Genomic DNA, 27570 nt, shown 5'->3' with positions numbered 1-27570 from the left:
TTTCATGTGCTTGTGGAACCGTCTACGTGGGTACTGCGAAACTAACAACACAAAAATACCGGAAGAACATAAGAGCAACTGTACAAGGTGTGAAAGGCTTCGATAAACTGTTACACAACACTTGTTTGCAGCAGAACGCTACCAGATTCGGTTTGATAGGAGAGCCGATATTGCAATAGGCTCTATAGAGATGCATTAGCGATATTAACGTGGTAGAGAGGAAGTAGTGGTATGTTGATTCCGAAGAGAAAAAAAGTTATGTACCACAACCTGCGGCGTTAGTTACGGCGGATGAAGGGAACCCCAAAAGCCCAAATATGCAGGAAACTTGGAAAATACGAGTACGTGACGCGATCCGCCGGCGTGGGAGCACGCGGAAAAGAATTTATATTCCTTTTTGATAAAATAATCAGCAACCAGTTGCATAAAAGGAATTTTTTTTCCCTTACCGGTTTCAGGCGCATACTACTCTTCTTCAGAACATTACAACTGTCGCAATATTACCTAGGTGTATTCTTGACGCACGCTGATAAAGTGATAATTATAATGTTGTGAAGAGGGGCCGTAGGCTCATGAAAGGTAAAGGAATAAATTGTATCTGTTTGCTGATTTCTTCAACAAATTACACAGGTCTATCGCCGCATGTCCTCTAAATGATTCTGTCATTCAAACGTATTAGTAACACAGCAGCTAACACAAGTACGGAAATTTTCCCACAGATGGCTAAAATGGAACTATAGCTAGCTGTCTCCCTTTCAGACGATGTATCTAAAGAATAGTATAATGCTTTGTTGTTGCTCTATTAATAACATTCCTAGTTTAGTGCAAACTAGAGCAGAGCTTTAGCAGGAACCGAACTGCTCCAGTGGTTTTCGTCTCAGCTCAGGAAATCTCGAGCTCTGCTCGATTGTTCGACGTGTCTGCGATCTAATGACATTTGTTGGTACTATCTCAAAGACCTGCCTTAGGGTCTTTAATGCACTATTGATTTTAACTGTAACAGTAGCTGTGAAACATAGGGTAACGGCCACATATTACAACGGCAGTTTGTAAATAAAAAAAATTACAGTAATAGTTCTGCTCAGTTCTCGAACTTTGATTCTTTCGTCTGTCTGGTGGTACAATCGCCAAGACGGGTCTTATTTTCGCTATATCATTTATAGTCATTTTGTCACGATAAATTTTGTTTTTTAAATGTTTTATTTTTGATTAACTGAGGTCCTTGTTTCACCTAAAAGTTCACATCTTGCTGTCAAAGTGATTAAAATCTGGTATCGTTTTTCCTTGGTGCTCTAACTTGTGATCAGGGATTGAGATTCTCATTTGCAACTCACTTGGTGCCAAATCACTGCACTCTGCATGAACTTTTTTTCTTTGAGGACGACAGTTTTACCTAGGACTGTTACATTTGTTTAAAAACCAGTATAAATATTTTTAAGTCCATATATTCTAGTACAGTACGAGAAAATCCATATATACTAGAACAGTGCGAGAACTCCTGCAGAAAATTTTTTCTGATACATCAGATGTTTGTGTAATGATAGGATTTGATGCTATTTCTTCCTGTATTCCACGAAACTGTCAGATTTTAAGCAGAAATATAGCTTCTTGTTGTGGAAAATTTATAGTTTCTCGCGTATCGTTTCACTCGCACCGCACTTGCCAAATGTCACATGATTGTTCTAACGGCATCGATACTATATCGAGCACAGCGGCGTATCGGGATATCACCAGCCCGTTGGTACGGGAGTACCGTTTGCCCAGCCCTAATGCAAACATGGCGCAGGCGTTTTACAAAAGGAGAAGGGACATAAAAGAAAGCTACGTACTGCGCTTGGGCAAAAAATAGGAAACGCTGCGATAATCATGCTTGAACATAAGAGCAAATACTATCTAAGCCTCCATATTGCGCTGTTAGTTTTGACCACGAACGGTACCTGCGCGATGCCCTTAATACTTTTAAAGTGTCAGTCGTGGCTAAAACTCTATTCTGTGTACTTGTGAGTGCATTATGTCACAGCTATGTGAATTAGAACGTGGGCAAACTGTTGGTGCTCGTATGATCGATAAATTCAGAAGCAAGCTATAAAACCTGGTCTATGGTCCAACGAAAGAAACTCATGTTTGAGATAACCCTTGTTTCACACTCGTTCCAACTTCGCCGAATTTTCGTGTGGTGTCCCCAAGTTCACGATGCGGAAAACACTGTAGATTTGGTGATGGTTCGGGTAGCTATATTCCATGCACTCATGTTTAGCCTTGCAAGGTCGCATTACTGACATAATGTGACAGTTTCGGCCAATCAAGTCTATCCCATGGTATGATGTTTTTTCCCAAGTGATGACGCTATGTTCCAAGAGGACAGAGCCCTTTCCAGGTCACCAAGTCCAGAACCTATGTTATGAGTACGAGCAGGAAATTGGCGCCAATTTGCAGGAAGAATGATATAAGATTCCTTGCAAACAACGCAGGACTAGTATCTATCGAAACTAAATTAGAATTACATTAATAGCTTCAGCTGCTAACGGACGTTGATATATACCAATGGGGGCAGGTGAAAATGTGTGCCCCGACCGAGACTCGAACGCCGGATATTTTGCTTACATGGGAGACGCACTATCCATCTGAGCCACCGAGGCCACAGACAATAGCGCGACTGCAAGTACACTCCTGGAAATTGAAATAAGAACACCGTGAATTCATTGTCCCAGGAAGGGGAAACTTTATTGACACATTCCTGGGGTCAGATACATCACATGATCACACTGACAGAACCACAGGCACATAGACACAGGCAACAGAGCATGCACAATGTCGGCACTAGTACAGTGTATATCAACCTTTCGCAGCAATCCAGGCTGCTATTCTCCCATGGAGACGATCGTAGAGATGCTGGATGTAGTCCTGTGGAACGGCTTGCCATGCCATTTCCACCTGGCGCCTCAGTTGGACCAGCGTTCGTGCTGGACGTGCAGACCGCGTGAGACGACGCTTCATCCAGTCTCAAACATGCTAAATGGGGGACCGATCCGGAGATCTTGCTGGCCAGGGTAGTTGACCTACACCTTCTAGAGCACGTTGGGTGGCACGGGATACATGCGGACGTGCATTGTCCTGTTGGAACAGCAAGTTCCCTTGCCGGTCTAGGAACGGTAGAACGATGAGTTCGATGACGGTTTGGATGTACCGTGCACTATTCAGTGTCCCCTCGACGATCACCAGAGGTGTACAGCCAGTGTAGGAGATCGCTCCCCACACCATGATGCCGGGTATTGGCCCTGTGTGCCTCGGTCGTATGCAGTCCTGATTGTGGCGCTCACCTGCACGGCGCCAAACACGCATACGACCATCTTTGGCACCAAGGCAGAAGCGACTCTCATCGCTGAAGACGACACGTCTCCATTCGTCCCTCCATTCACGCCTGTCGCGACACCACTGGAGGCGGGCTGCACTATGTTGGGGCGTGAGCGGAAGACGGCCTAACGGTGTGCGGGACCGTAGCCCTGCTTCATGGAGACGGTTGCGAATGGTCCTCGCCGATACCCCAGGAGCAACAGTGTCCCTAATTTGCTGGGAAGTGGCGGTGCGGTCCCCTACGGCACTGTGTAGGATCCTACGGTCTTGGCGTGCATCCGTGCGTCGCTGCGGTCTGGTCCCAGGTCGACGGGCACGTGCACCTTCCGCCGACCACTGGCGACAACATCGATGTACTGTGGAGACCTCACGCCCCACGTGTTGAGCAATTCGGCGGTACGTCCACCCGGCCTCCTGCATGCCCACTATACTCCCTCGCTCAAAGTCCGTCAACTGCACATACGATTCACATCCACGCTGTCGCGGCATGCTACCAGTGTTAAAGACTGCGATGGAGCTCCGTATGCCACGGCAAACTGGCTGACACTGACGGAGGCGGTGCACAAATGCTGCGGAGCTAGCGCCATTCGACGGCCAACACCGCGGTTCCTGGTTTGTCCGCTGTGCCGTGCGTGTGATCATTGCTTGTACAGCCCTCTCGCAGTGTCCGGAGCAAGTATGGTGGGTCTGACACACCGGTGTCAATGTGTTCTTTTTTCCATTTCCAGGAGTGTACTATCTCGCGCACGCCTCTTGCGGAACCTACATTCTCACCTTGTATATCTACACACCACATTCGTAGTTTCTCACCCCAACACACTCATTATTCGTGGAAGACATTCTTACCAAGTCCCGTTAGAGTTCGCGGAATATGTGTGCCTCGGCACAGACGAAGGAGGTCATGGCCGGTTTTGCAAGACCTATATACTTATATGGATAAGGTATCTACTCTTTCGGACGAATCTTACGGGACTTGGTAAGAATGTCTTCCACAAGTAATGGGTGTGTTGGGGTGGGACATTACGAATATAGTTTGTGGACATACAAGGTGAGAATTTGGGTCACGCGGGAGGCGTGTGCGAGATAGTCCCTGCAGTCGCGTTATCCTCTGTGCCGGAGCTGGCTCAGAAGGATAGAGCGTCTGCCATGGAAGTAGGAAATTGGGGGTTCGAGTCCCGGTCGGTGCACACATTTTCACCTGTCCCCATTGGTATATATCAACGTCCTTTAGCAGCTGAAGGTACTAATATAATACAAATTTCGTTCTAGACGGCTGCAGGTCATCAATGGTGTCTGAACTTTTGGACATGTCCGCAAGAACAGACACTATATCCATATAAGTACATAGTACTTATTCATTCCGAGACGACCATAAGCTAGTTTGAACGCTAACAATCTTCCTATATTGTGTTAGGCACGGTAATGTGTTGTGTCTCTGGTGTTTACGTGTTTTGGTGCATATATATGTTGAAGCCTTGCTGCTATTAACAGTGGGGTTGTATGTGAAATGACATGAACTTTGACATCGAGTGCAAAGAAGTATCATTGATTTCAGAATCAGAATTGTGGTCAAAAATACATTCTTCGGTCCCATTCTAACCTTTTTAATGACAATGAAGACGTTTCTTCACAAGCTTTGTGTAGGGGATATCTACAATTCGATTTTACAATGGCTAAGATCACTTTTGGTAGACTGTTTTTATACGCTCTTTGTCAGAGCAGATAAAGTACAGTCTTTTTTAGTTCTGAGTTTGCAGTACTAGGAAGGTACAAATTTTGTATTTACCTGGTATGTGTACGTCCTTGAAATGACCTTGACCATGTTTCGAAGCAAACTTACTAGGTAGCAGGCCTGTGTTTAGTAACGCACTACTTGGAGTATTGGCGCGTTAGTTAACGGTGACATAAAGGATGCTGACTATAAGCAAAAAGGCAGACCCAGATCCGGGGGAGAGAGCAAACCGGGGTATCTGCCCCGGCCGACAATTTCCGGGGCACCAAATTCATATTCTTGAAGGAAAAAAAAAAAACCTTGTTTCACAAAGCACCTAGCATCCAGCGCACGTTGGTCTATCAATTATTGATGTGATTTTGAAACGCTCCGCTGTTTCGTTTTTGAGCGTTTTTAAACACATTATAAGTTGATTTCTCAACTAATCATAAGTTGATTTTTGAATGCGTGCGTAGTGTAGGTGATGTACCTGTCAAGAGAATCCCCGCAGTGGCTATAAATTAAAAAAAAAAAAACTTTTCCGCAGACAAAAAGGGGACGGGGCAGTACGAGCTGAGGCGAATAAACCGCAATGGGTCAACACCAATCATGTTATTTTATGTGGTTGATAGAATGTGCAAATGACAAGAGTTGTTACAGTTACTAGCGAAATTATTAGTGGAAATTAACCACTACCAGGAACAACAGGTGAGGGGGATCACATACCACCTACTCAGTGTACCCAAGAAAATGAAATCTTGACATAAAATTTTTGCCAAATCACTACACTACTAAGGGTCAATTGTTCAGGCCCGGTTAGTAGCCACTTAAGTTATATTCTCTGAATATCGCGGAGAACACGCTGTACGGACACGTAATAGCGGCTAGCCTGAGAATAAAAAGATAACTGAGCTCATGATGCTGGCAGGGTTAGTGAAATTAATAGGAGAATAAGTTTTGACAATGGCAAGAATAGTTACCGAATTAGTGACAAGACTTTATTTTAGAACAAGGAAGGAGAAGAAACGGGGATATCACACAAGTTATATGGATGAATATGACAATTCCATATTTATGTAAACATTTCGTGCAACTGCTTTTCGATCTAATGCTTGAGGAACTGGAGCGTATGAGGAAATGTTAAACTATTTCCTAACACAAAACATTTTGCTTGTAAAAAGCCTAATAGGCATTGTACATTGGTACTTCGTGATCTATATTCTGTCGTGTTATTTACGTAAATGAGGTAAAAAATTACCATTTATACCGGAACGATCTTTCTTATTTGGTGTATTACAATTGCGGCAATAATAGAAAGGCAAACAGTGACAAAATAGACGTAATCAAATCGAAAAACCACACCACTTTTGGGTACTATTCGTATCAACAGAATTTTCAGTTTCAGACAAGGACATTTTGCTTTTCCATGAAGCAGAAAGTTTGACGAACTTTGATGAGGTAAGAGATTCCTTCGCAGAAAGTAAATCACTCGATATAAAGCTGTAGCAAGATTAGAGAGAAAAAATGATGGAATCTAAAGACTGAATAAATGTGTACTCCTTCGCTTGTCTGGGGTGAATTGTACCTAGTTTAAAGCGGAGGACTTCGTTATTTTGGTTACTTAAAGATTTCTGGGGAGCCTACTACCATTATCATTACACAGAGTTATGCAGTCTTCAACCTTTTCTGATGGAAGTTCGCTACAAAATGAACATATTTTTGAAAAATAGATTTTTTGTAAATTTTTGACGTCCTATCTCAAACGCTCGAGTGGGAACGGCAGGGGGCGCCAATATTAGGTTTTTGTCCCTGTTCGGAAATATTGTATACCCGGGGCTGGCGAAGTGTAAAAATTAAGTTCTGTATTAAGCTCGGGGAAACCCCTACGGAAACGTGGAGAACGATTGAGCAAGCGTGTGCAGGCGAGGTACATTCAAGGAGCCGTATTTTCTAGTGACACAAAATTTATCGTGAAGATAGGCAAATTCAGTGCAAGACAATTCCAGAAATTGTCGCCCTTCTATAGCAAATAACGTTGGAAACGTGGAGAGTGTAATGCAGTTATTTGAAGCAAACAGTTCCCTCAAACACTAACGGCTGAACAAAAAGAGGAAAGACGATGAATATCTGCTGAACTACTGGATAGAGTCAGACTTGATCTCACATTTCTGACAAAGATTATTTGCAGAGGATGAATGTCGGTGCTACCAGTACGACCCTCACACCGATCGTCAAGGTGCTAACTTGCGGAGTCCTGGGTCACCAACCTCGAAAAAGTCAAACGACAACCTTCGAGAACAAAGACAATCTTGATCGCATTCTTTAATATTAAAGGATTAGTTTACCATGAATTTATTCCTCCATTCGAACAGTGAATCTAACTATTTACATCGAAGTTTTGAAACGTTTGCGACAAGAAATTCGCCGTCGCCGCTCTGACTTGTGGCATTCTCAAGGCAGGTGATAATGTTTGACAATGCAGGACTCCATACTCCTTTATCTGCTACTGAGTACCCTGAGTACTCTGCTTCCAGGACCTCTAGCAATGTTGCACCAGTGTATAGGTAGCCATGGAAATCACTTCGATAAGAGCTGGAATCTTTACTTGATAAGTGCAATTTTATGTTTCAATAAAAAGCTGTCCAGGAACTTTTCTGACGAAGGGAATATTTGTACACGTGTTCCCTTTCATTAATCTATTATCTGGCACCAAGTGTCTAATCTCTTTGGATGTACTCTATGTAAATTGTCAATAGCGCTTCACTGTAGTTTATATCATGCTACTGCAAAATCTTAAAAAGAACGTATTGTCAGCTGTCAGGTGTTCTTGGAAATATATGATGAGCCCTTTGACATCCACAGACAGGGAGACGAAGAGGAAAGGCAGTGGTGTGGGATTTCGAATGCAGGCTAAACGGGGGACGAAAACTGCTGAAAGAAGCAAAGCTCAAATGTTTTCTGCTGACTCAAAAAATCCTTCTTACAGAGTGGGTAAAACTAAGTAGTTGTTAAAATTGAAGCCACTGTGTGCAACAAATTTCAAATTTCCTTTTCTGCCAAGTGCATAACATTTTCAAGGAACCAAATTTTTCAGTCGTTGTACTTCATATAATAATTTTTTCATAAAGGTTTAAGAAATAAATGATCTGTACCAACAGCAGTTATTGAAAAACTCTTCTTAATATTTTCATGTATAAAAGACAGTTTTTGAATAATGACTGCCATTGTTTTCTACACCCTTCGGCAATATATCATATAAAACATAACCATTATGCTTTGCAGTGCATTGCTTTAGAACTGTGTCTTCATAAAGCAATCAAAGGACAACTGTAAGAAAATACAGTCAGTTCCACAAGAAATTGTAAGCAGTTATCTCTATGAAATAAAAGACAATATTATAAATATATGCTTACGTGAAAGTACATGTTATTACTAATTGCACAATTACCCAATAGTTAATCCAGTCACTGCCATTATCTTTTATATCTTGGCACTTTAGTCCTCACTCCAGTAAATCCTACACGTTTCCAACCTCTAAATATCGTTCCATCTATTTCGTAACCAATGTCTTTGAGTTTTTAAGAATTTCAGGAGCAGCTTCATACGAAAGCTTTGGTCTTTTTGGATGATTTGCAAGGAACACTTCCTGGTGACGTTTCAGATATTCTGCTCTCACTTTAAACTGGGTTAGACAAAACAAAACATTCGACTTCCACACTGTTTATCTATACACTGAGCAAAAATAGAATTGATTACGGATTCAAGACACTTCGGAGGTGTTACTTGGGACTTTGCGTTTATACTTATGGCGTACACTTTCTTGGGGAACAGACTGTGCATGCTGTCTACGAGCAAGCAGAGGACTCTGCAGTTCGTAAAGCTGCCACCCCAAATATAATCCAAACGGAGAAGGATACCAGACGTTTCGTGTACAGGATGGTGTTTCATATGAGGCGCACATGTTTCAGGGGGCGCCGCTGCATCACAGCACGTCTGACGGCATCATCGTGAGTACGCACAACCTGGCGCTGCAGATGGTGAGCAAGCACCAGGCTGGCAACTACACCTGTTCCGCCTCCAACATTGAAGGCGACGGAGCCAGCAACACCGTCCAGCTCAGGGTCATGTGTGAGTATGCGGCAGGGCGCACGTGTGGCTCGAAACTCAGTGGTTACAGAGTGTGGTGGAAGGTACTTGTGGTACTTGAGTTCCCACCTCCCGTTTTCCATTCGCAAATGATGCATGGGGTGAACGACTATCGATAAATCACCGTGTGTCATTAATTTGTCTGACTATTCTCATCGAGATCATTTAGCGAGACATACGCTGGAGGAAATAATGTGTTTCCCGGTTCCTTTCCGAACTTACGCTTTCGAAGTTTCAACAGAAAACATCACTGTGTGATATACAAAGCGTGTTCCTCTGCAGAGCTTCCTACCATCAGTGAAATATTGCCATGATCCCAACCATGACAGAAAAATTCAACTGCAACGCATTACTTACCCTCTGCATTGACTATAAACTTATAGTCATTGTAGGACGTGCTCTAATCATTAAGAAGTTGTATCATGTTGTAACGCCTTGCTGTTCTCACTATACTCGCTGATGCTCTTTTTTCAGTCATTAAAAACTGCAATAATGAAACTAGAAACAACAGGATTGGAGATGGTGGGGCTAGTAGAATACGGTAACGCGATTCTTGATACATTTATGACCAGACTTATGTAAAAATAAATTTATCGTGTGCAGTCTTTTACAGACTGTCCACTCTACTCTTCTGCGGATACTCTTCACTTTGTAAAGTGCATCTGCGAAAACCGGCTTAACAGGAAGGAGCAATAACTGTGTCTTCCTGGTTTAAGTCATGGCTTGGTGGGAGCTGTTACTTCTGTAACACCGTTGAAGGGACTACATGTAATAGAAAAAAAAGTTGTTGCTATCAATGGTAACACCTTTACGCTGAAGTCCCTGTGTCCAAATTCAATTGAACAGTGAAGTGTTGAACGAACAATGCTATTTTTAACACAATTTAACTTTGAAGTAGAACACAACCAAATTTGAGAAATTCTGTTCATTTCATTTAATTGATGACCGGTTTTGGGTATCAGAACCCATTATCAATTAATTCACACAGAAAAAATGGCGGATTCGTAGATAGCTGGCAAACCATGTTAATATTATTCATACGTACCTATGTCTAAGTCAAGTTTTTCAGTGACCATTGGCAGGAATACCATACAACTGTACGGAAATGTATGATTGTACTGCTAATGGTCACTGAAAACTTGATTTAGAGCTTAGAGACAAGTATGTACAATGTTAACATCACTTGCGTTTTATCATGGAATAAACATTTTTTTCTCTTTGGATGATTTAGAAATGGGTTCTGACACACGAAATCGGTCTTGAATTAAGTAAAATGGATTGAAATACGCAACTTTTGCTGTTTTCTACATCAAATTGTTTTACGCAAGTTGCTATCCTGTTATTAATCGAGCATGTTGGAATGAAAATTTTTCCCTTATCAGCATTCAGGCCCAGCGAAAGCAACAGAAAACATTAAGAGCCTGACACATTTATCAACGTAAGAAGTGTTAAGCTATCGAAAATGATAAAACATTCATTAAGCTGCTGTCAGATGGTCCATAAGTAAAAATTATCAGTATACCGTAATAAAACTGTATGATGCCTGTTAAAGTGGATGAGATTTTGCTAGTAAAAGTGGACATTAGGGTTCCTGTTGAAATGGCCCTGATCAAAGGTGCCTTATTTACGAGTGGATGAACTCCAAAGGAAATAATAGTATTACACATCTCTATCCTCACAAATAATTCACCACAGATACCCATAAGTAATGGAGAATAAATTCTCCTGGCATCTGAAATGATTTATTCGTATTTATTGTGAGTTAGTAATGTAATGCAGGTACAGAACATAATGACGAGACGACGGAAAAGCTGTTGTCCAGAAACTGGTGATCTGAAAATCATTCACTGTTTATGACAGAAGTGGTTTCATTAGAACTATCGATTGAATGAGGGAACGAGAATATTTCTGTAACTATCTCTGCGTCGGCAACCAGTGCATTGCCCTTGATTATCCAGTGCTACTGTCTTACAAAAATAGTGTAATAATTTTAATTAAATTGATGCAATTAAGGAAACATCAGTAAAGAGGTGACAATTTTTTTAACTTCAGAGTTATTACATGATCCCAAAAAGAAGAATTCTACACAGATGACATTGGTACTCATTCAAATATATTGTCTAAGAAACAAACACCGCTTCAAATAGCTCGGCAGGTCATAAAATAAAGAAACACATTACCTTCTGTTGCACGGTAGGTACATAGAGAGAAGCAGTTAATGCTTGTTGTAACCACTTTGTCAATATAAGTCCTTTGCTTTCATGCTTTCCTGCATGGTTCCCTGTCTTTCAGTATATATTAATGCAGTCACTCCCGTTAGCACACCATATCACACGTAAGAAATACGCAACTTCAGTGCAGAGCAGCTCAAATGGAATATATTGGGGCATAACGCTTTATTTTTCTTCTAAATAAGAAAGCCATGTTTGACGAACATGCTCACACTGAATATTGGCTAAAGCCGCTCCACCCTCAATGACACCAGGTGCATACACTCAACGGAGACAAAGCAGCCGTGAACGTAAATCGACTAATAAGCCACAGATTAAAAGCAAAGACTGCTCTTGAAACGAAGCAACGGAAAGAAGAAAAACTAAAACAGAATACGTGGAAGATGACCAAAGATATTGGACGCCTTTAGTCAGACTCTGATGCAATGGTTACTGTGAAGTAATTAGCAGAACATAATCCAATCTGATAATTAGAATTACCCTAACCAGAAAAATTTACTCACTCACCAAATCAGCTAACAGGTAACGTAGTTCTAGATTCATGAATAAAGAGCAATGATCTCTCATGGTCTGAAAACTAGCCATAAGAGACCAGAAAAGACGTACAAAAGCTACAAATAAACATAGGACGTTTAAACAGCGTAATTTCTGCCGAAAATATGATCATACTGTTGCCTGAATGGGTAACATGTAACACAGAATCACCCAAAAAATCATTTTAATCTGAAGAATGTCATGTTCAAAAGGCATATACAGGATGTTACAGAAGTGATGGTCCTTGTTCAACAATGATGGCAGGAATGATATTCGAAACAAAAAAAAAAAAAATCAAGAAACATTGGTTCTAAAACGAACTGCTTAAGAGCTAGGAGCAATTCATGAGCTTCGATACTTTGAAACCGATATCTTCTACTGCAAGCTCTTTGCTTTCCATATTCTGTTAGTGATAGTATAGACGAAAACAAAGAAAAAATGTCTAGTAAACATCTACTCTAAAACGCCTTCCTTAACAGCTATGAGCACTTGTTCCTTTCGCTGATTTGAAACTCAACTCTTCTAATAAAAAACAGTTCATAAATATTTTCGGGACATTTTTGTCTTTTTTTGGTCCATACTACCACTTCGCAAAGCATGGAAAGCAAAGACCATGAAGTAGAAGAGATTTTCCTCACAGTATCGAAGATCAAGAACTGCTCATAGCCCTTAAGGTATGCGTTTTAGAGCCCATGTTTACTTGACTATTTTGCTTCGAATAATCATTCGTGTCATACCTCTGAATACTGACCATCAATTCTGAAACACCCTGTATGAATAATTAAATTAACAGATGGAAAAATGAATTTTAGAAAATGGCTTCACTTTTGCCTTGATGTTATACTAATGGAAGTAAATATCTTTAGTTTATTTATAATTGTTATTGCTCGCTTTAAAATAAATTTGCATACACATACATTTCACTCATTGATTGCCCTCTTTCTGCGGAGCTCGTTATCATTTCAGCTACTTTCACATAAATCTAGCCGAATCTATAACTACTCACAACACCAGTGTACACACAATTACAGTAATTACAACAACTACTACAGCAACTATATATTCTGTATTACTTGTTGATAACAAATACATCATGTTGTCACAATCATTTACAAAGAAAACTCAGATAACTGCAGGAAAAATACCAGCAGCTACGGGTAATATCAACTCAGAAAGCGTTCCACTCAATGTGAAACAGGCAGAAATCACTGATGATAACAAATGGAAATATGCATAAAGGGTGATCAATAAATGGTACGAAGTAACTTCATTCATAACCAGTGAGCATGAATGAATCTGTAACATAAACTCAAGACAATGTGATCACTAAATAAATATTATAATACACATAAGAATATGTGAATTATAATTAACAATGTATCAATAATATGGAATATTTCTATTGACAAAAACTCCAATATAATATTACAGACAGGAAAATGCATAGAACTAAGATAACTGGACAACTCAGCAGTTCAAACCAGAAATATCATTATCCAGACTTCGTTAACTAAAGCATAAATAAATAAGCATCGTCAAATCATACTTAGATCACATCCATACTCACAGCCTTACGTACTGATTCATTAATTTTACACATGTTAATGTGATATATCACTTTCTTAGTTCTTTCTAGGAAACCTGTATACTCGGTTCACTAAACAAACAATCAAGCAACTCGTGCTAAGGAGTTTTATTACAATAAAACAACACAATACTTAAACTTTATTGGGTGTGTCTCAAGGAAGGCTGATATATAAAACAGTCTTGTTCAGAACAGGCAAACAAAAGTCTGTGCTACATAGATTCCTAGCTAAGCGACTTCGTTGACACTGCTGTTGAAGATCCTAACATTGAAGTTGCTATTGAAGTGGGCCATCACCACTTGGGCGCGGTGCTTATGTCCTGTTCACCTAGGGGACACTGCTGTCACGTTGTCGTCCTGGAAGAGGGTCGGTCAGTGTGCCGTTGGCTGACTTCTTCTCACAGTCTTCTCTTCTTTGTCCTTCGCGACTGGCGTGTCGGCGCTCACTTTAGGCCGTAACATTGACAAGAAAAAAGATCATTCAAGATAATTCAGTGTAACACTGACCAAGTGTTTACCATAGTGTCATTTTGTTTTTCCTTTTTTTCCAGCAGTCGTCAGATATGTTTGATGCGGCCCACCACGAATTCCTCTCCTATGCTAACTTCTTCATCTCAGAGTAGCACTTGCAACCTACATACTCAATTAACTGCTGAATATATTCCAATCCTGTCTTCCTCTACAGTTTTTGCCCTCAACAGCTCCCTCTAATATCGTGCAAGTCAGTCCCTGATGTCTTAAAAGATGCCCTATCATCCTGTCCCTTCTCCTTATCAGTGTTTTTCACATATTATTTTCCTCCCTGATTCTGTGTAGAAGGTCGTCATTCCTTACCTTATCAGTCAAACTAATTTTCAACATTCGTCTGTAGCACCACATCTCCAATGCTTCGATTCTCTTCTGTTCAAATTTTCTGACAGTCCATGTTTCACTACCATTCAATGCTGTACTCCAGACGCACATTCTCAGGAATTTCTTCCTCAAATTAAGGCCGATAATTGATATTAGTAGACTTCTCTTGGCCAGGAATGCCTTTTTTGACATAACTAGTCTTCTCCTGATGTCCTCCTTGCTCTGTCCGTCATTGGTTATTTTGCTGCCTAGGTAACAGAATTTCTTCATCTACTTTGTGACCTCAGTCCTGACCGTTTCTCACTGTTCTCTTTTCCTCTGCTTCTCTTCACCTTCGCCTTTCTCCGATTTGCTCTCAGTCCATACTCTGTACTCATTAGACTCTACATTCCATTCAGCAGATCATGTAATGAATCTTAATTCCACTCTTGAACCTTTCTTTTATTTCCATCATTGCTTCCTCGATGTACACCCTTTTTAATGCGAGCACTTCGTTCTTGGTCTTCCACTCTTATTTATCCCCACTTGGCTGCTGTAAATATTGTATATTACCCTTGTCTCGCTGTACCTTACCCTACTTTTTTCATAATTTTCAACATCTTGCACCATTTTACACCGTGGGATGCTTTTTCCAGCCCGACAAGTCCTCTGAACATATTTTGACTTTTCTTTAGTCTCGCTTCCATTATTAACCGAAACGTCATAATTGCCTCTCTTGTGTCTTTACTTTTCCTAAAGCCAAATTGATCGTCACTTAGCGCATCCTCAACTTTCTTTTCCAGTCATCTGTATATTATCCTTGTAAGATATTTTAATACATTAGCTGTTAAGCTGATGGTGCGAAAATTGTCGTCCTTAACAGTTCTTGCCGTCTTCGGAATTGTGTGGATGATCAGTCCGCAGCTCGTGGTCGTGTGGCAGTGTTCTTTCTTCCTGCGCCCGGGTACCAAGCGGGGTCATGGATTTTCTCTGCCTCGTGATGGGTGGGTGTTGTGTGATGTCCTTAGGTTAGTTAGGTTTAAGTAATTCTAAGTTCAAGGTGACTGATGACCATAGCTGTTAAGTCCCATAGTGCTCAGAGCCATTTGAACCATTTTTTGTGGATCTACATCTACATCTACATCCATACTCCGCAAGCCACTTGACAGTGTGTGGCGGAGGGTACCCTGAGTACCTCTATCGGTTCTCCCTTCTATTCCAGTCTCGTATTGCTCGTGGAAAGAAGGATTGTCGGTATGATTCTGTGTGGGCTCTAATCTCTCTGATTTTATCCTCGTGGTCTCTTCGCTAGATATGCGTAGGAGGGAGCAATGTTTTGCTTGACTCTTCGGTGAAGGTATGTTCTTGAAACTTTAACAAAAGCCCGTACCGAGCTACTGAGCGTCTCTCCTGCAGAGTCTTCCACTGGAGTTTATCTATCATCTCCGTAACGCTTTCGCGATCACTAAATGATCCTGTAACGAATCGCGCTACTCTCCTCTATTTCTTCTATCAACCCTATCTGGTACGGATCCCACACTGCTGAGCAGTATTGAAGCAGTGGGCGAACAAGCGTACTGTACCCTACTTTCTTTTTTTTCGGATTGCATTTCCTTACGATTCTTCCAATGAATCTCAGTGTGGCATCTGCTTTACCGACGATCAACTGTATATGATCATTCCATTTTAAATCACTCCTAATGCGTACTCCCAGATAATTTATGGAATTAACTGCTTCCAGTTGCTAACCTGTATTTTGTAGCTAAATGATAAGGGATTTATCTTTCTATGTATTCGCAGCACGTTGCACTTGTCTACATTGAGATTCAATTGCCATTTCGTGCACCATGCGTCAATTCGCTGCAGATCCTCCTGCATTTCAATACAATTTTCCATTGTTACAACCTCTCAATAAACCACAGCATTATGTGCAAAAAGCCTCAGCGAACTTCCGATGTCATCCACCAAGTCATTTATGTATATTGTGAATAGCAACGGTCCTGTGAAACCCCCTGTGGCACACCTGAAATCACTCTTACTTCGGAAGACTTCTCTCCATTGAGAATGACATGCTGCGTTCTGTTATCTAGGAACTCCTCAATCCAATCACACAATTGGTCTGATAGTCCATATGCTCTTACTTTGTTCCTTAATCGACTGTGGGGAACTCTATCGAACGCCTTGCGGAAGTCAAGAAAACGGCATCTACCTGTGAACCCGGGCCTATGGAACTCTTAGTCTCGTGGACGAGTAGCGAAAGCTGGGTTTCACATGACCGTCTTTTTCGAAACCCAAGCTGATTCCTACAGAGTAGCTTTCTAGTCTCCAGAAAAGTGATTATACTCGAACATAATACGTGTTCCAAAATTCTACAACTGATCGACGTTAAAGATGTAGGTCTATAGTTCTGCATATCTGTTCGACGACCCTTCTTGAAAACGGGGATTGACCTGTGCCCTTTTCCAATCCTTTGGAACGCTACGCTCTTCTAGAGACCTACGGTACACCGCTGCAAGAAGGGGGGGGGGGGGGGGGGAGAGCAAGATCCTTCGCTTACTCTATGTGACATCGAACTGATATCCCATCAGGTCCAGCGGCCTTTCATCTTTTGAGCAATTTTAATTGTTTCTCTATCCCTCTGTCGTCTATTTCGATATCTACCATTTTGTCATCTGTGCGGAAATCTAGAGAAGGAACTACAGTGCAGTTTTCCTCTGGAAACAGCTTTGGAAAAAGATATTTAGTATTTAGGCCTTTAGTCTGTCATCCTCTGTTTAAGTACCATTTTGATCACAGAGTGTCTGGACATTTTGTTTTGATCCACCTACCACTTTGACGTCAGACCAAAATTTGATAGGATTTTCTGCCAAGTCAGAACATAGAACTTTACTTTCGAATTCATTGAACGCCTCTCGCATATCCCTCCTCACATTACGTTTCGCTTCGCGTAATTTTTGTTTGTCTGTAAGGTTTTGGCTATATTTATGTTTGCTGTGAAGTTCCCTTTGCTTCCGCAGCAGTTTTCCAACTCGGTTGTTGTACCACGGTGGCTCTTTTCCACCTCTTACGATCTTGCTTGGCACATACTCATCTAACGCATATTGTACGATGGTTTTGAAATTTGTCCACTAATTCTCAACACTATCTGTACTTGAGACAAAACTTTAGTGTTGAGCCGTCAGGTTGAAATCTGCTTTTTGTCACTTTTGCTAAACAGAAAAATCTTCCTACATTTTTTTATATTTATATTTACGGCTGAAATCATCGATGCCGAACCGCTTTATGATCACTGATTCCCTGTTCTGCGTTAACTGTTTCCAATAGTTCTAGTCTGTTTGTCACCAGAAGGTCTACTAGGTTATCGCCACGAGTCGGTTCTCCGTTTAACTGCTCAAGGTAGTTTTCAGATAAAGCACTTTAAAAAATTTCACTGCATTCTTTGTCCCTGCCACCCGTTATGAACATTTGAGTCTCCCAGTATGTATCCGCCAAATTAAAATCTCCGCCCAGAACTATAACAGTGTGGGGAAATGTACTCGAAATATTTTCCAAATTATCCTTCAGATGCTCAGCCACAACAGCTGCTGAGCCAGGGGGCCTACAGAGACATCCAATTACCATGTCTGAGCCTGCTTTAACCATGACCTTCACCCAAATCATTTCACATTTCGGATCTCCGTCAATTTCCTTCGATACTATCGCACTTCTTATCGCTATAAACACGCCTCCCCCTTCACTGTCCAGCCTGTCTCTGCGGTATACTTTCCAATCTGAGTTTAGAATTTCATTACTGTTTACATATGGTTTCAGCCAACTTTCTGTCCCTAGTAATATATTGGCGTTGTGACCGTTTATTAATGAGAGCAGTTCTGGGACCTTTCTATAGACGCTCCTGCAGTTTACTATTAGCACATCAATATTGTTATTCCCTGTTGCATTTTGCCTACTCCTACCTTGCCGCGTCTCAGGAGGCGTCTTTTCGGGCGTAGGGAGGGAATTCTCTAACCTCAAAAACCCCCATGTGCACTCCACACGTACTCCGCTAATGCTTTTCTGAAACTCAGATGGTATCTCGCCAGACTCATACATTCTACACTCCAACGTGAATAGTCGTTTCGTTACCACATCCTCCAGTGATTTAGAAATTGTTATGGGATGATATGTATGCCTTCTCCCTTATTTGACCTTAAATCTTCCAAAAGTTCTTTTAAATTCTGATTCTAATACTAGTTCCCCTATCTCTTCTAAATCGATTCCAGTTTCTTTATCTATCACATCAGACAAATGTTCCCCGTAATAGTGGCTTTGAATGTTTTCTTTCCACCTCTCTGCTCTCTCCTCTGCATTTAGCAGTGGAATTACCGTTGCACTTTTAATGTTACCACCCTTGCTTTTCATATCGCCGAAGGTTGTTTTAACTTTCCTTTATGGTGAAGCTGTCCTTCCGACGATCATTTCTTTTTCGAAGTCATCCCATTTTTTCTGCAGCCATTTCGTCTCAGCTTCCTTGCACTTTCTGTTTACTTCGTTCCTCAGCGACTTGTAGTTCTATATTCCTGAGATTCCTGGAAAATTTTTGTAATTCCTCATCACATCAATAAACTCAAGTGTTTCTTCCGTTACCTATGGTTTCTTCGCAGTTATCTTCTTTGTACCTATGTTGTCCTTCCCAACTTCTGTGATGGCCCTTTACCGATTTCCATTCCTCGTCGACTGTACTGCCTATTGAGCTTTATTGCTGTATCTATATCCTTAGAGAACTTCAAGCGTGTATCGTCATTCTTTAGAACTTCCGTGTCCCAATTCTTATGTATTGATTCTTCCTGACTAATGCCATGAACTTCAGCCTACTCTCCATCTCCACAATACTGTCTAAATCTATATCTGCTCCTGGGTACACCTTACATTTCAGCATCTGATTTCGGATTCTTCGTGTGAAATGGTTCAAATGGCCCTGAGCACTATGAGACTTAACATCTGACGTCATCAGTCCCCTAGATCTGAGAACTGCTTAAACTAACTAACCTAAAAACATCACACACATCCATGGCCGAGGGACGATTCGAACCTGTGACCGTAGGGGTTGCACGGTTCTACGCTGAACGCCTTGAACCCCTCGGCCACACCCACGGGCTCTCTGTCTGACAATTATACAATCTAAATGAAATCTTCCCGTATCATCTGATCTTTTTCAAGTATACATCCTCCTCTTGTGATTCTTGAAAAGGGTATTCGCTATTACTATCTGAAACTTTTTAGAAAACACAATTAGTCTTTCTCCTCTCTCATTCCTTGTCCCAAGCCCTGTAACTTTTTCTTCTACTCTTACCTCAAGAGCTCCATTGCAGTCCCCAATTACTGTTACATTTCCATCAGCCCATTTCCTACTGTATTACCCTTTCAATATCCTCATACACTTACTCTACGTCCTCATTTTCAGCTTGAGAAGTTGGCATGTGTACCTGAACTACCGTTGTCGGTGTTCGTTTGCTGTCGATTCGGCTAAGAATAACCGTGTCACTGAACTGTTCACAGCAGCACACTCTCTGTCCTACACTCCTATTCGTAACGAATCCCACTCCTGTTATACCATTTTCTGCTGCTGTTGCTATTACCCTATACTCATATGACCAGAAATCCTTGTTTTATTTCCACTTCACTTCACTGACCCCTACTATATCTAGATTGAGCCTTTGCATTTCCCTTTTCAGATTTTCTAATTTCCCTACTACACTGAAGCTTCTGACATTTCACGACCCAAACGTAGAACGTTAGCCTGCCGTTGACTATTCAATCTTTTTTTCATGTTAACCTTATGTTAACCTCCCCTCGCAATGTTCCGAATGGGGGACTATTCTGGAATCCTTTACCACTGGAGAAATCATGATGCCACTTCTTCAGTTACAGGCCTCATATCCTGTGGCTACACGATACGTGTCTGTAACACAGTGGTTTTCATTGCCTTCTGCATCCTCATGCCGTTGATCATTGCTAATTCTTCCGCCTTTAGACGCAGTTTCCCAACCCTAGGGCAACAGAGTGACCTGAACCTCTGTCCGCTCCTCCAGACTCAGCCTCAAGGCCGTTGGAAGAATGAGGGTCGCTTCTTATGCCGGACGTTTTTGGCCGACAATGCTAATTGTTAATGAAAGTTTATGCAGCGGTGTGATTCGTACCTGGGACTGTAGACTTCTGGTTCTGAATCAAAGACGCTACTCCCTTTTTTCCCTTCTTTTTCATTTTGTTGGATATAGTTCGCTGCGTTTGGTCTTGGCGGACTTCACGAGACATCCGTTCAAGATGACTGTCGATTTCTCGACTCAGTTTTTTTTTTAATTACAGGCAGCACGCAGCCCTCTGACCAAACACGCTGAGCTACCGTGCCGGCGTCCCTAAACCATGGGGTACTACTTGAGTGGTTATACTAGAGGCTGAAATAGTTATGATGACTCATCCTTATGCAGGCTAAAAAAGTGAAGGTTCTGATATTATTATCCTTCTTACATTTGTAAAACTGTACAATTATTATGTTACAAACCTACTGCTTATCATTCCTGTGATGATTACGCACCATCCATCACTTACTGTGTACCTGTTGAAAATAAATAACATGTGGCCTCACTCTGTAAAATGAGTCTCAAGTCCTGTACCACCAAACTTACAGTTGCATAAAATTTGATATGCTGGTTGCAGTTTAAATGAGGAAGTGGGTTATTTCTTCCCCATATAGTCAATAACATTCCTCCTGAATCCCATCCTTACACGAATGATAGGCTTCCATACCTCTGAAACCAACCAATAAACTTTAATAATCCTTGTATGGGCCCTTTTCTATTGTGGCACAGCAACATTAAAATCTTCAATAGGCAGAGACATTCCTGACACCAACATGTACTTTATTTCATCCCCTCATCCACTCAGGAACAGAGATAAGTACTATATAGTCTTTTGGACTACATGCCCAACTTCAACCAAGAACCAAAACAAGACACATGAACTGACACAAAGTAATTCAGCGGAGAATCAATAGTTCGCAAACGCTCACACACACACAACTACATCATCAGCCTTGGCTTTGGAGGGAACTCGTAACAACGCAGAATTCATTGCAGCTAACGTCATATTCACAGTATTCACCACACACCAGACAAGTAGACATATCTACTTCACACATTACCAATTTACCATCACAGTTTAAAAACTTAATTAATAAACAAATATACTTGGCCCTACTCAGAGAACCTAACTAATGATCTGTTCAAAAGTGTTCATTCCATGACAACATCTAACATTCCAAAATGTGAAACATGAACATTGTACCTTCACAAACCATATACACTCAAAGCCCATGGTAGCAAATCAGTGTTCTAAACCCAATTTTAATCAACTTAAAAGTCTTGATAGCAAAATATTTTATGAACAGTGACTTGATTCTAGTGCGTCATTTAGCGACCTGTGGAGATGGCAGGAAGAGTCAACATATGCCAGAAGGGACAGAAGGGGAAACAGTTGACGAATGTGCCTTCTGGTGTATGTTTGGCTCCACCTGACATCTACACAGATCACTAAAAGACACTGTTAGTGATTTTAACATGAACTTCAAAGAGTGAAAACGGTTTCCACAAATAAAATATTTTGCAATCAAGACTTATAACACTCACATCCTTTAATTCATCCATTTTTCACAAGTTATCCCTCCAGAGATAAAATTAATTTAAAAGATTCAATATTCTTTATAGCTAAATAATTTTCTTTAAGCTCTGATCTACAAATCCTTTCCTATCAACCTCACTTCGAATCAGTTTCAGTTAGCTTCACAATGCACTCATAAGAATTAATTAAGAGGACACAAGCAAGCCATGCTTTTCAACATATTATCCAACATTCACACTCCTACATTACCAGTGCATTAAACTGTCCTCTCAGTTTTTGGTGACAAACAAAAAATTCATCCTATTGTATAATTTAATACCAGTTGCACACTTAGTCTCATGTAATGAGAATCATTAATAAAATTAGGCACACAAATTTATATCCTGTGCTATACTGTCTATGTCAACTACTGTATGCAAGTCCTCATAGCATGTCCCACATGCAGACAAAGAAAAAGGTATTGCTCATGTAGAAAACTGTGTTTCCAAGGTAATAACCATCACCACAATAAAATATTTGTAATACTTGTGAAACCCCACTCTCAATCACTAGGAAGGGCCAGCCATCATCTGAAAACCAATAAATTGGTGATTGGTGCCTGATACTTCCAGGAACTATTACTTCTAGGGAAAATATACGTTAATAAACATGGATGCTGCCTGGTTTCTTCCACATACAGATGAATATTTCAGTAAGACATAAAATAAGAATACTGAGTACTCCAATTTGATCCCAACAATACTACAGGTCTGCAAATTCCTACAACAATGAAACTAAATCTTCCTTCACATCTTTTGGTTTGTATCTTATCTTGCTTCATTTCTAATCCAATTCTTTCATCTATGATACAACACAACTTAAAGCTTTATGTAACACCTGCTCAAATTCTCTTACACAAAACTCACTAAGTACCAAACATACAAGACTTCAACATCTCCTGGTATCAGTACCATAAAGAAAATCATTGTTCCACTTATGCATATTAGTTCTCAGAAAAGGTGTGATGTGTATTGAAGCTTTCCCCTTATTGGCAGATATTCACTGTTCACATTCCCAATTGAACTCTTAACTTTTGTTTGGGGATCGGAAGGTTCAACATAAGTCTCCATTAAGTCAAAAACACTGGCTGGTACTGTGTCATATGGGGAAAGCTTATTAGTAAGTCTGTTGTGCTGTAGTAACAGCAGGGTCAGCTTATGTTACAGTTTCATTTACTTGAAATTCCTCTGGTGTCTCTACTGTTCTTCCTGTACTACTCACTGAAGACATTATTTTCTCATACCAAGCATCTAGCATTTCGCTTAACATCGTAAAGCATTCTCTGTTCTTCTGATTTAAGACAAGCAGTAATTCCAAGACAGTGAGATCAGAATCGAGCTTTGTCGCTGGATAAACTGCAGAGGGAGAAGATGGATTTGCTGATGCATCACATCTATCATCGCATTTAGGTGGCCAAAGTACATCAGAAGTGGTTTCATTTTCACTCATAACAACACTCGCCATTACGTACTAGCTACTAATACCTCCAAAAAGCAAAACACGCAACAATATCAAAACCGCCTTATGAAAAAGTAAATTATAAAGTGACATATAAGCTCCAATGGTGCAGCAACTAAAAAGGGAGAAGAACTATTTTCAGGACACAAAACAAATATAGTCACTCCTTACAAGAAAATTTGGATCAGATGAACAATGAATTTTTCATCAAATTGAACTCTACTATTATTAATTTAAACACAGAAATATATTAGCTAAACAGCCTTTAGAAATTGCAACATCTGTTCTACTTAATCTTGGTAGGGTTGTTGACAGATATGTCGCGCCTGTTCAATTTGATGACACTTTACTAGTAGCTGTGGACATTAAAGTTCCACTAGCAGCTGCCCTGATTATAGATGCCATCTTGTATGTAAATGAAGCTTGAAGGAAGTAGTATTATTATACAACCTGATTATACACAGGAACAATTCATTACAGACGGGCATACATACCAGAAGCGAAATTCTGTTGGGATCTAGAATGGCCTGTTGTTGACTACAAATGTAACATCCTTAGGGAGCACAATAACAAGAGAACAGACCAGCTGCCGTCCTCCTAGGACTCTAAAGGCAAACTTACCTTCCATGATCTGAATATGATTTATTAATGCTAAGAAATGACTTGAATAACTTGCTCAGAGCAGAAGTGGTTCCAGTTGAAATTCCGATCAAATTAATGCTCAAGAATATTTCTGTAATTACCTCTGCATAAGGTATCAGTGCAAGCCTCGTTCCCATTCAGTGCTGCTGTCTTGATAACGTATGTTAATAGTTTTTAATTGAACTGTTGAAAGGAACAAATTAGTATTAAAGATATGAAATGAAGACTACCCAGAAAACGGCAGGTAAGTCCATATTCCACAAAAATGAGTTATTTGGCCTCATTATGTAATTCAGCAGACATACTTTCAGTTGGGTGAACTTAACTGCATGTAATGTGTTATGTCTCAGAGCTCTAGTCACATACGTATATGGTATAAAATAAGGGGACGGGACGAGTCCATCCATCATACTAACAGAAAGAGTGAAGCTCTGCAGGAGTAGTTTTCTGAGCTATATTAATTTTTTGTCTAGTTTTATGAAAGTTCCAACGTTAGCTTCATAAATTTAATGTTTTCGTCGGTTTTTAGAGTGTTCTGTCGAAGTTCGGGATTCTGCTAACACAAAAAAAAGTTCAAGTGTCTGGTAAATCTTATGGGACTTAACTGCTAAGATCATCAGTCCCTAAGCTTTCACACAACTTAACCTAAATTATCCTAAGGACAAACACACACACCCATTCCTGAGTGAGGACTCGAACCTCCGCCGGGACCAGCCGCACCGTCCATAACAGTAGCGCGCATGACCACTCGGCTAATCCCACGCGGCTTCTGCTAACAAAGAGCAGACTTGATATTAACGTCTTTGCTTTGTCAAGTGGTGGGATTGAATTTTCTGTAATATCCTACTATAATCTGTACTTTAATTCCTAATGGAATATCCAGAGTCAAGCAGCATTGGAGAATGTAGAAACGGACAAAGTTACGGTAGACAGTCTGAAGTATCTGTAAAACTAAGTATAGTGTCACACAATAGGAGCGCATTTTACCTGTAAGACATACTGTACTGATATGCTAATTGATGTAGAAAAGTCTAAACTCATGTCCAGTTTCAGTTATCTGAAGAAATGGAATGAGAAAATTTGCCATCGCATAGAGCTGATCTCTAATGATAATATTCAATGTCGAGGGTCTCACAAAGACGAAACCATAGCTACTTTGGTTGATTATACATTTCACTATAAGGCAGAATTAATGAGAGATAATACTATCACAGAATTGACTTTGTGTTAAGAGGGCCTTATATCACTAATTAGGATTTTAAAGAAGGGACTAGGGACAGTTACCAGAAACCGAGCGCTACTTTTACATTTACATCATGTCAATTTAATGAAAGATCCAATCATTACATCACGTATAAAACACAGAAACTGTATATGCTTCAAGAATTAATTGTCAGCTGAAGAATTTACTGTCAGTTAACTATCAATTTCAAATGAAACATACCAATTTTTCAACATCATTTGAGAATTATCGTAAAATATTTAATACAGAATTTAAAGTCTCGCTCTCCTTCCCTAGAGATCATACATGCAGTATTTGCAATAAGTTTTCTATAAGTTTCAAAACTATGGAGCAGTGGCACAACTAACACATGCAACGAATGAAAAGAAAGAGTAGACATTCAAAATAATATTAAGACAAAGACGATTGAATACAAGTTACACCACCCTAAACCTGACGCATTCTATCCTCGTAAAGCCAGTCTCGGCAGTGGAGCAGACAGTTTACTAGGTGCATATGGATTTTCAACAAAACCTTCCATATACTAACATCAGCACCAACATTATTTATTACAAATGCCAGCTTTCTCTATAATTGTTTGACATATACCGACTCCCAGACAGAAATTGAGTATTTTAAGTTTCTTCTGAAACAATAGGGAAGAAAGGTTCAAGTGGGTTAGTTTTTTTCCTGCAGCAATATGTCACTGCAGTGCTTAATTAGAGGTTAAAAATTTTTGAGTCATGTAAGGTCAAAACAAAAACTACAGCCATTCATGGCACCCACTACCTTGTTAGTCATGCAAAGAATGGAAATTGATGAAGACTAATTGACTGATTGATTAATTGGTTTATTGATTCATTGTTGGAAGTTATATACAAGGTGTTTAATAAGGATACAAAAATTGGAATACGTAAGTGTCACACTGACTCATTAACCATTGTAATTTACTTAGGTTCATTCAAAATAAAAACAGAAAATTGATAACCAGTATTATTCTTGAAACACAGTTAGTCGTGTACACTCTGTGTGATAGATGCTTGGACTGACACATGAAAATAATTTTATTGTGGAAGTTGCGTCGAGGTTATACAGTGAAATATGATCTCAATATCACGTTAGATTCTAATTTTGACAATCTTATTTGAGGGTGATACTGAGAAACTAAGTGTTAGACACTCATGCTGGGTACAATTTTCAAAAAAAGTAATTTAATGCTTTTAAAAATACTAAGGAATAGTTGTTGAAAGCTGTGTACAAATTACACAAGCATATTTCAATAAACACTGAAACTTTATCATTTCAGACATCAAAACTGCTTTCCTAAAAGCTGTATTAAAAGACTTAACCCTTTTCTCGTGTGAAGTTTCCAAATTTTCTTCTTTTAACTTCAGGGATATTATTTGATTCTAAATCAAAGGATTCGACACAGAATAGCAAGATTAATATTAAAAGATTTAGCTTTTGCTTTCAGTCCAGTCATACAAAGCTCTGCTCCGTAATGTTGATTCTACAAGGAAAAAGAGATTGAATAAACGTTTTGGTGAAAGAAACATAACCTAGTTAAACCTGATAGCGAATCAGAAATAACACATAAAAAGAACAAGTTCTGTGCCAAGTTGATCGTAATTGCGACTTTATATGAAACTATAGATTCAAAAACTTAATATAAGCAACCACACTGTTCTAATAGAGCTTGGCACTTCGTAAAGAAAGGAAACACATTACCGTATGCTACAGAGCAGGTTCATAGCGAGGAGCTGTACAAGCGCTTTGTAACCACTTGTGCTGTTGTAACAGTCTTTGCAGCTTTGCCGGCCGGTGTGGCTGAGCGATTCTAGGCGCTTTAGTCTTGAACCGCGTGACCGCTACGGTGGCAGGTTCGAATCCTGCCGCGGGCATGGATGTGTGTGATGTCCTTAGGTTAGTTAGGTTTAAGTAGATGTTAAGTCCCATAGTGCTCAGAGCCAATAGAACCATTTTCTTTTTGCTGCTTTCCTGTTTGGCTTCCTCTCTCACAGTATACATTAACGCAGCCAGGATTGTTAGCACGCCGTACTACACACGAGAAAAACACAACTTCACTCCAGAGCAGCCCAAATGGAGCAGACTGAAGCAGAACGCTTTGTTATCCTTATAACCTGGCAAGCCGTGTGTGGCCATC

General features: G+C 40.3%; 1 protein-coding gene across 1 annotated transcript in view; it reads left to right on the top strand.

The window, feature by feature from the left end:
• LOC126267526 (synaptogenesis protein syg-2-like) overlaps positions 1-27570 on the top strand; it is a 973159-nt gene that overhangs the window by 799945 nt on the left and 145644 nt on the right. Inside the window, exon 9 of the mRNA XM_049972828.1 lies at positions 9034-9193. Coding sequence (XP_049828785.1) covers positions 9034-9193 — 160 coding nt within the window. The remainder of the gene's footprint in view (positions 1-9033; positions 9194-27570) is intronic.

The sequence above is a fragment of the Schistocerca gregaria genome, chromosome 4, assembly GCF_023897955.1.
Source record: "Schistocerca gregaria isolate iqSchGreg1 chromosome 4, iqSchGreg1.2, whole genome shotgun sequence".
NCBI classification, from domain to species: Eukaryota; Metazoa; Arthropoda; class Insecta; order Orthoptera; family Acrididae; genus Schistocerca; species Schistocerca gregaria.
The sequence above is the reverse complement of the archived record's forward strand: the minus strand, read 5'-3'. Positions and strand labels throughout refer to the sequence as shown.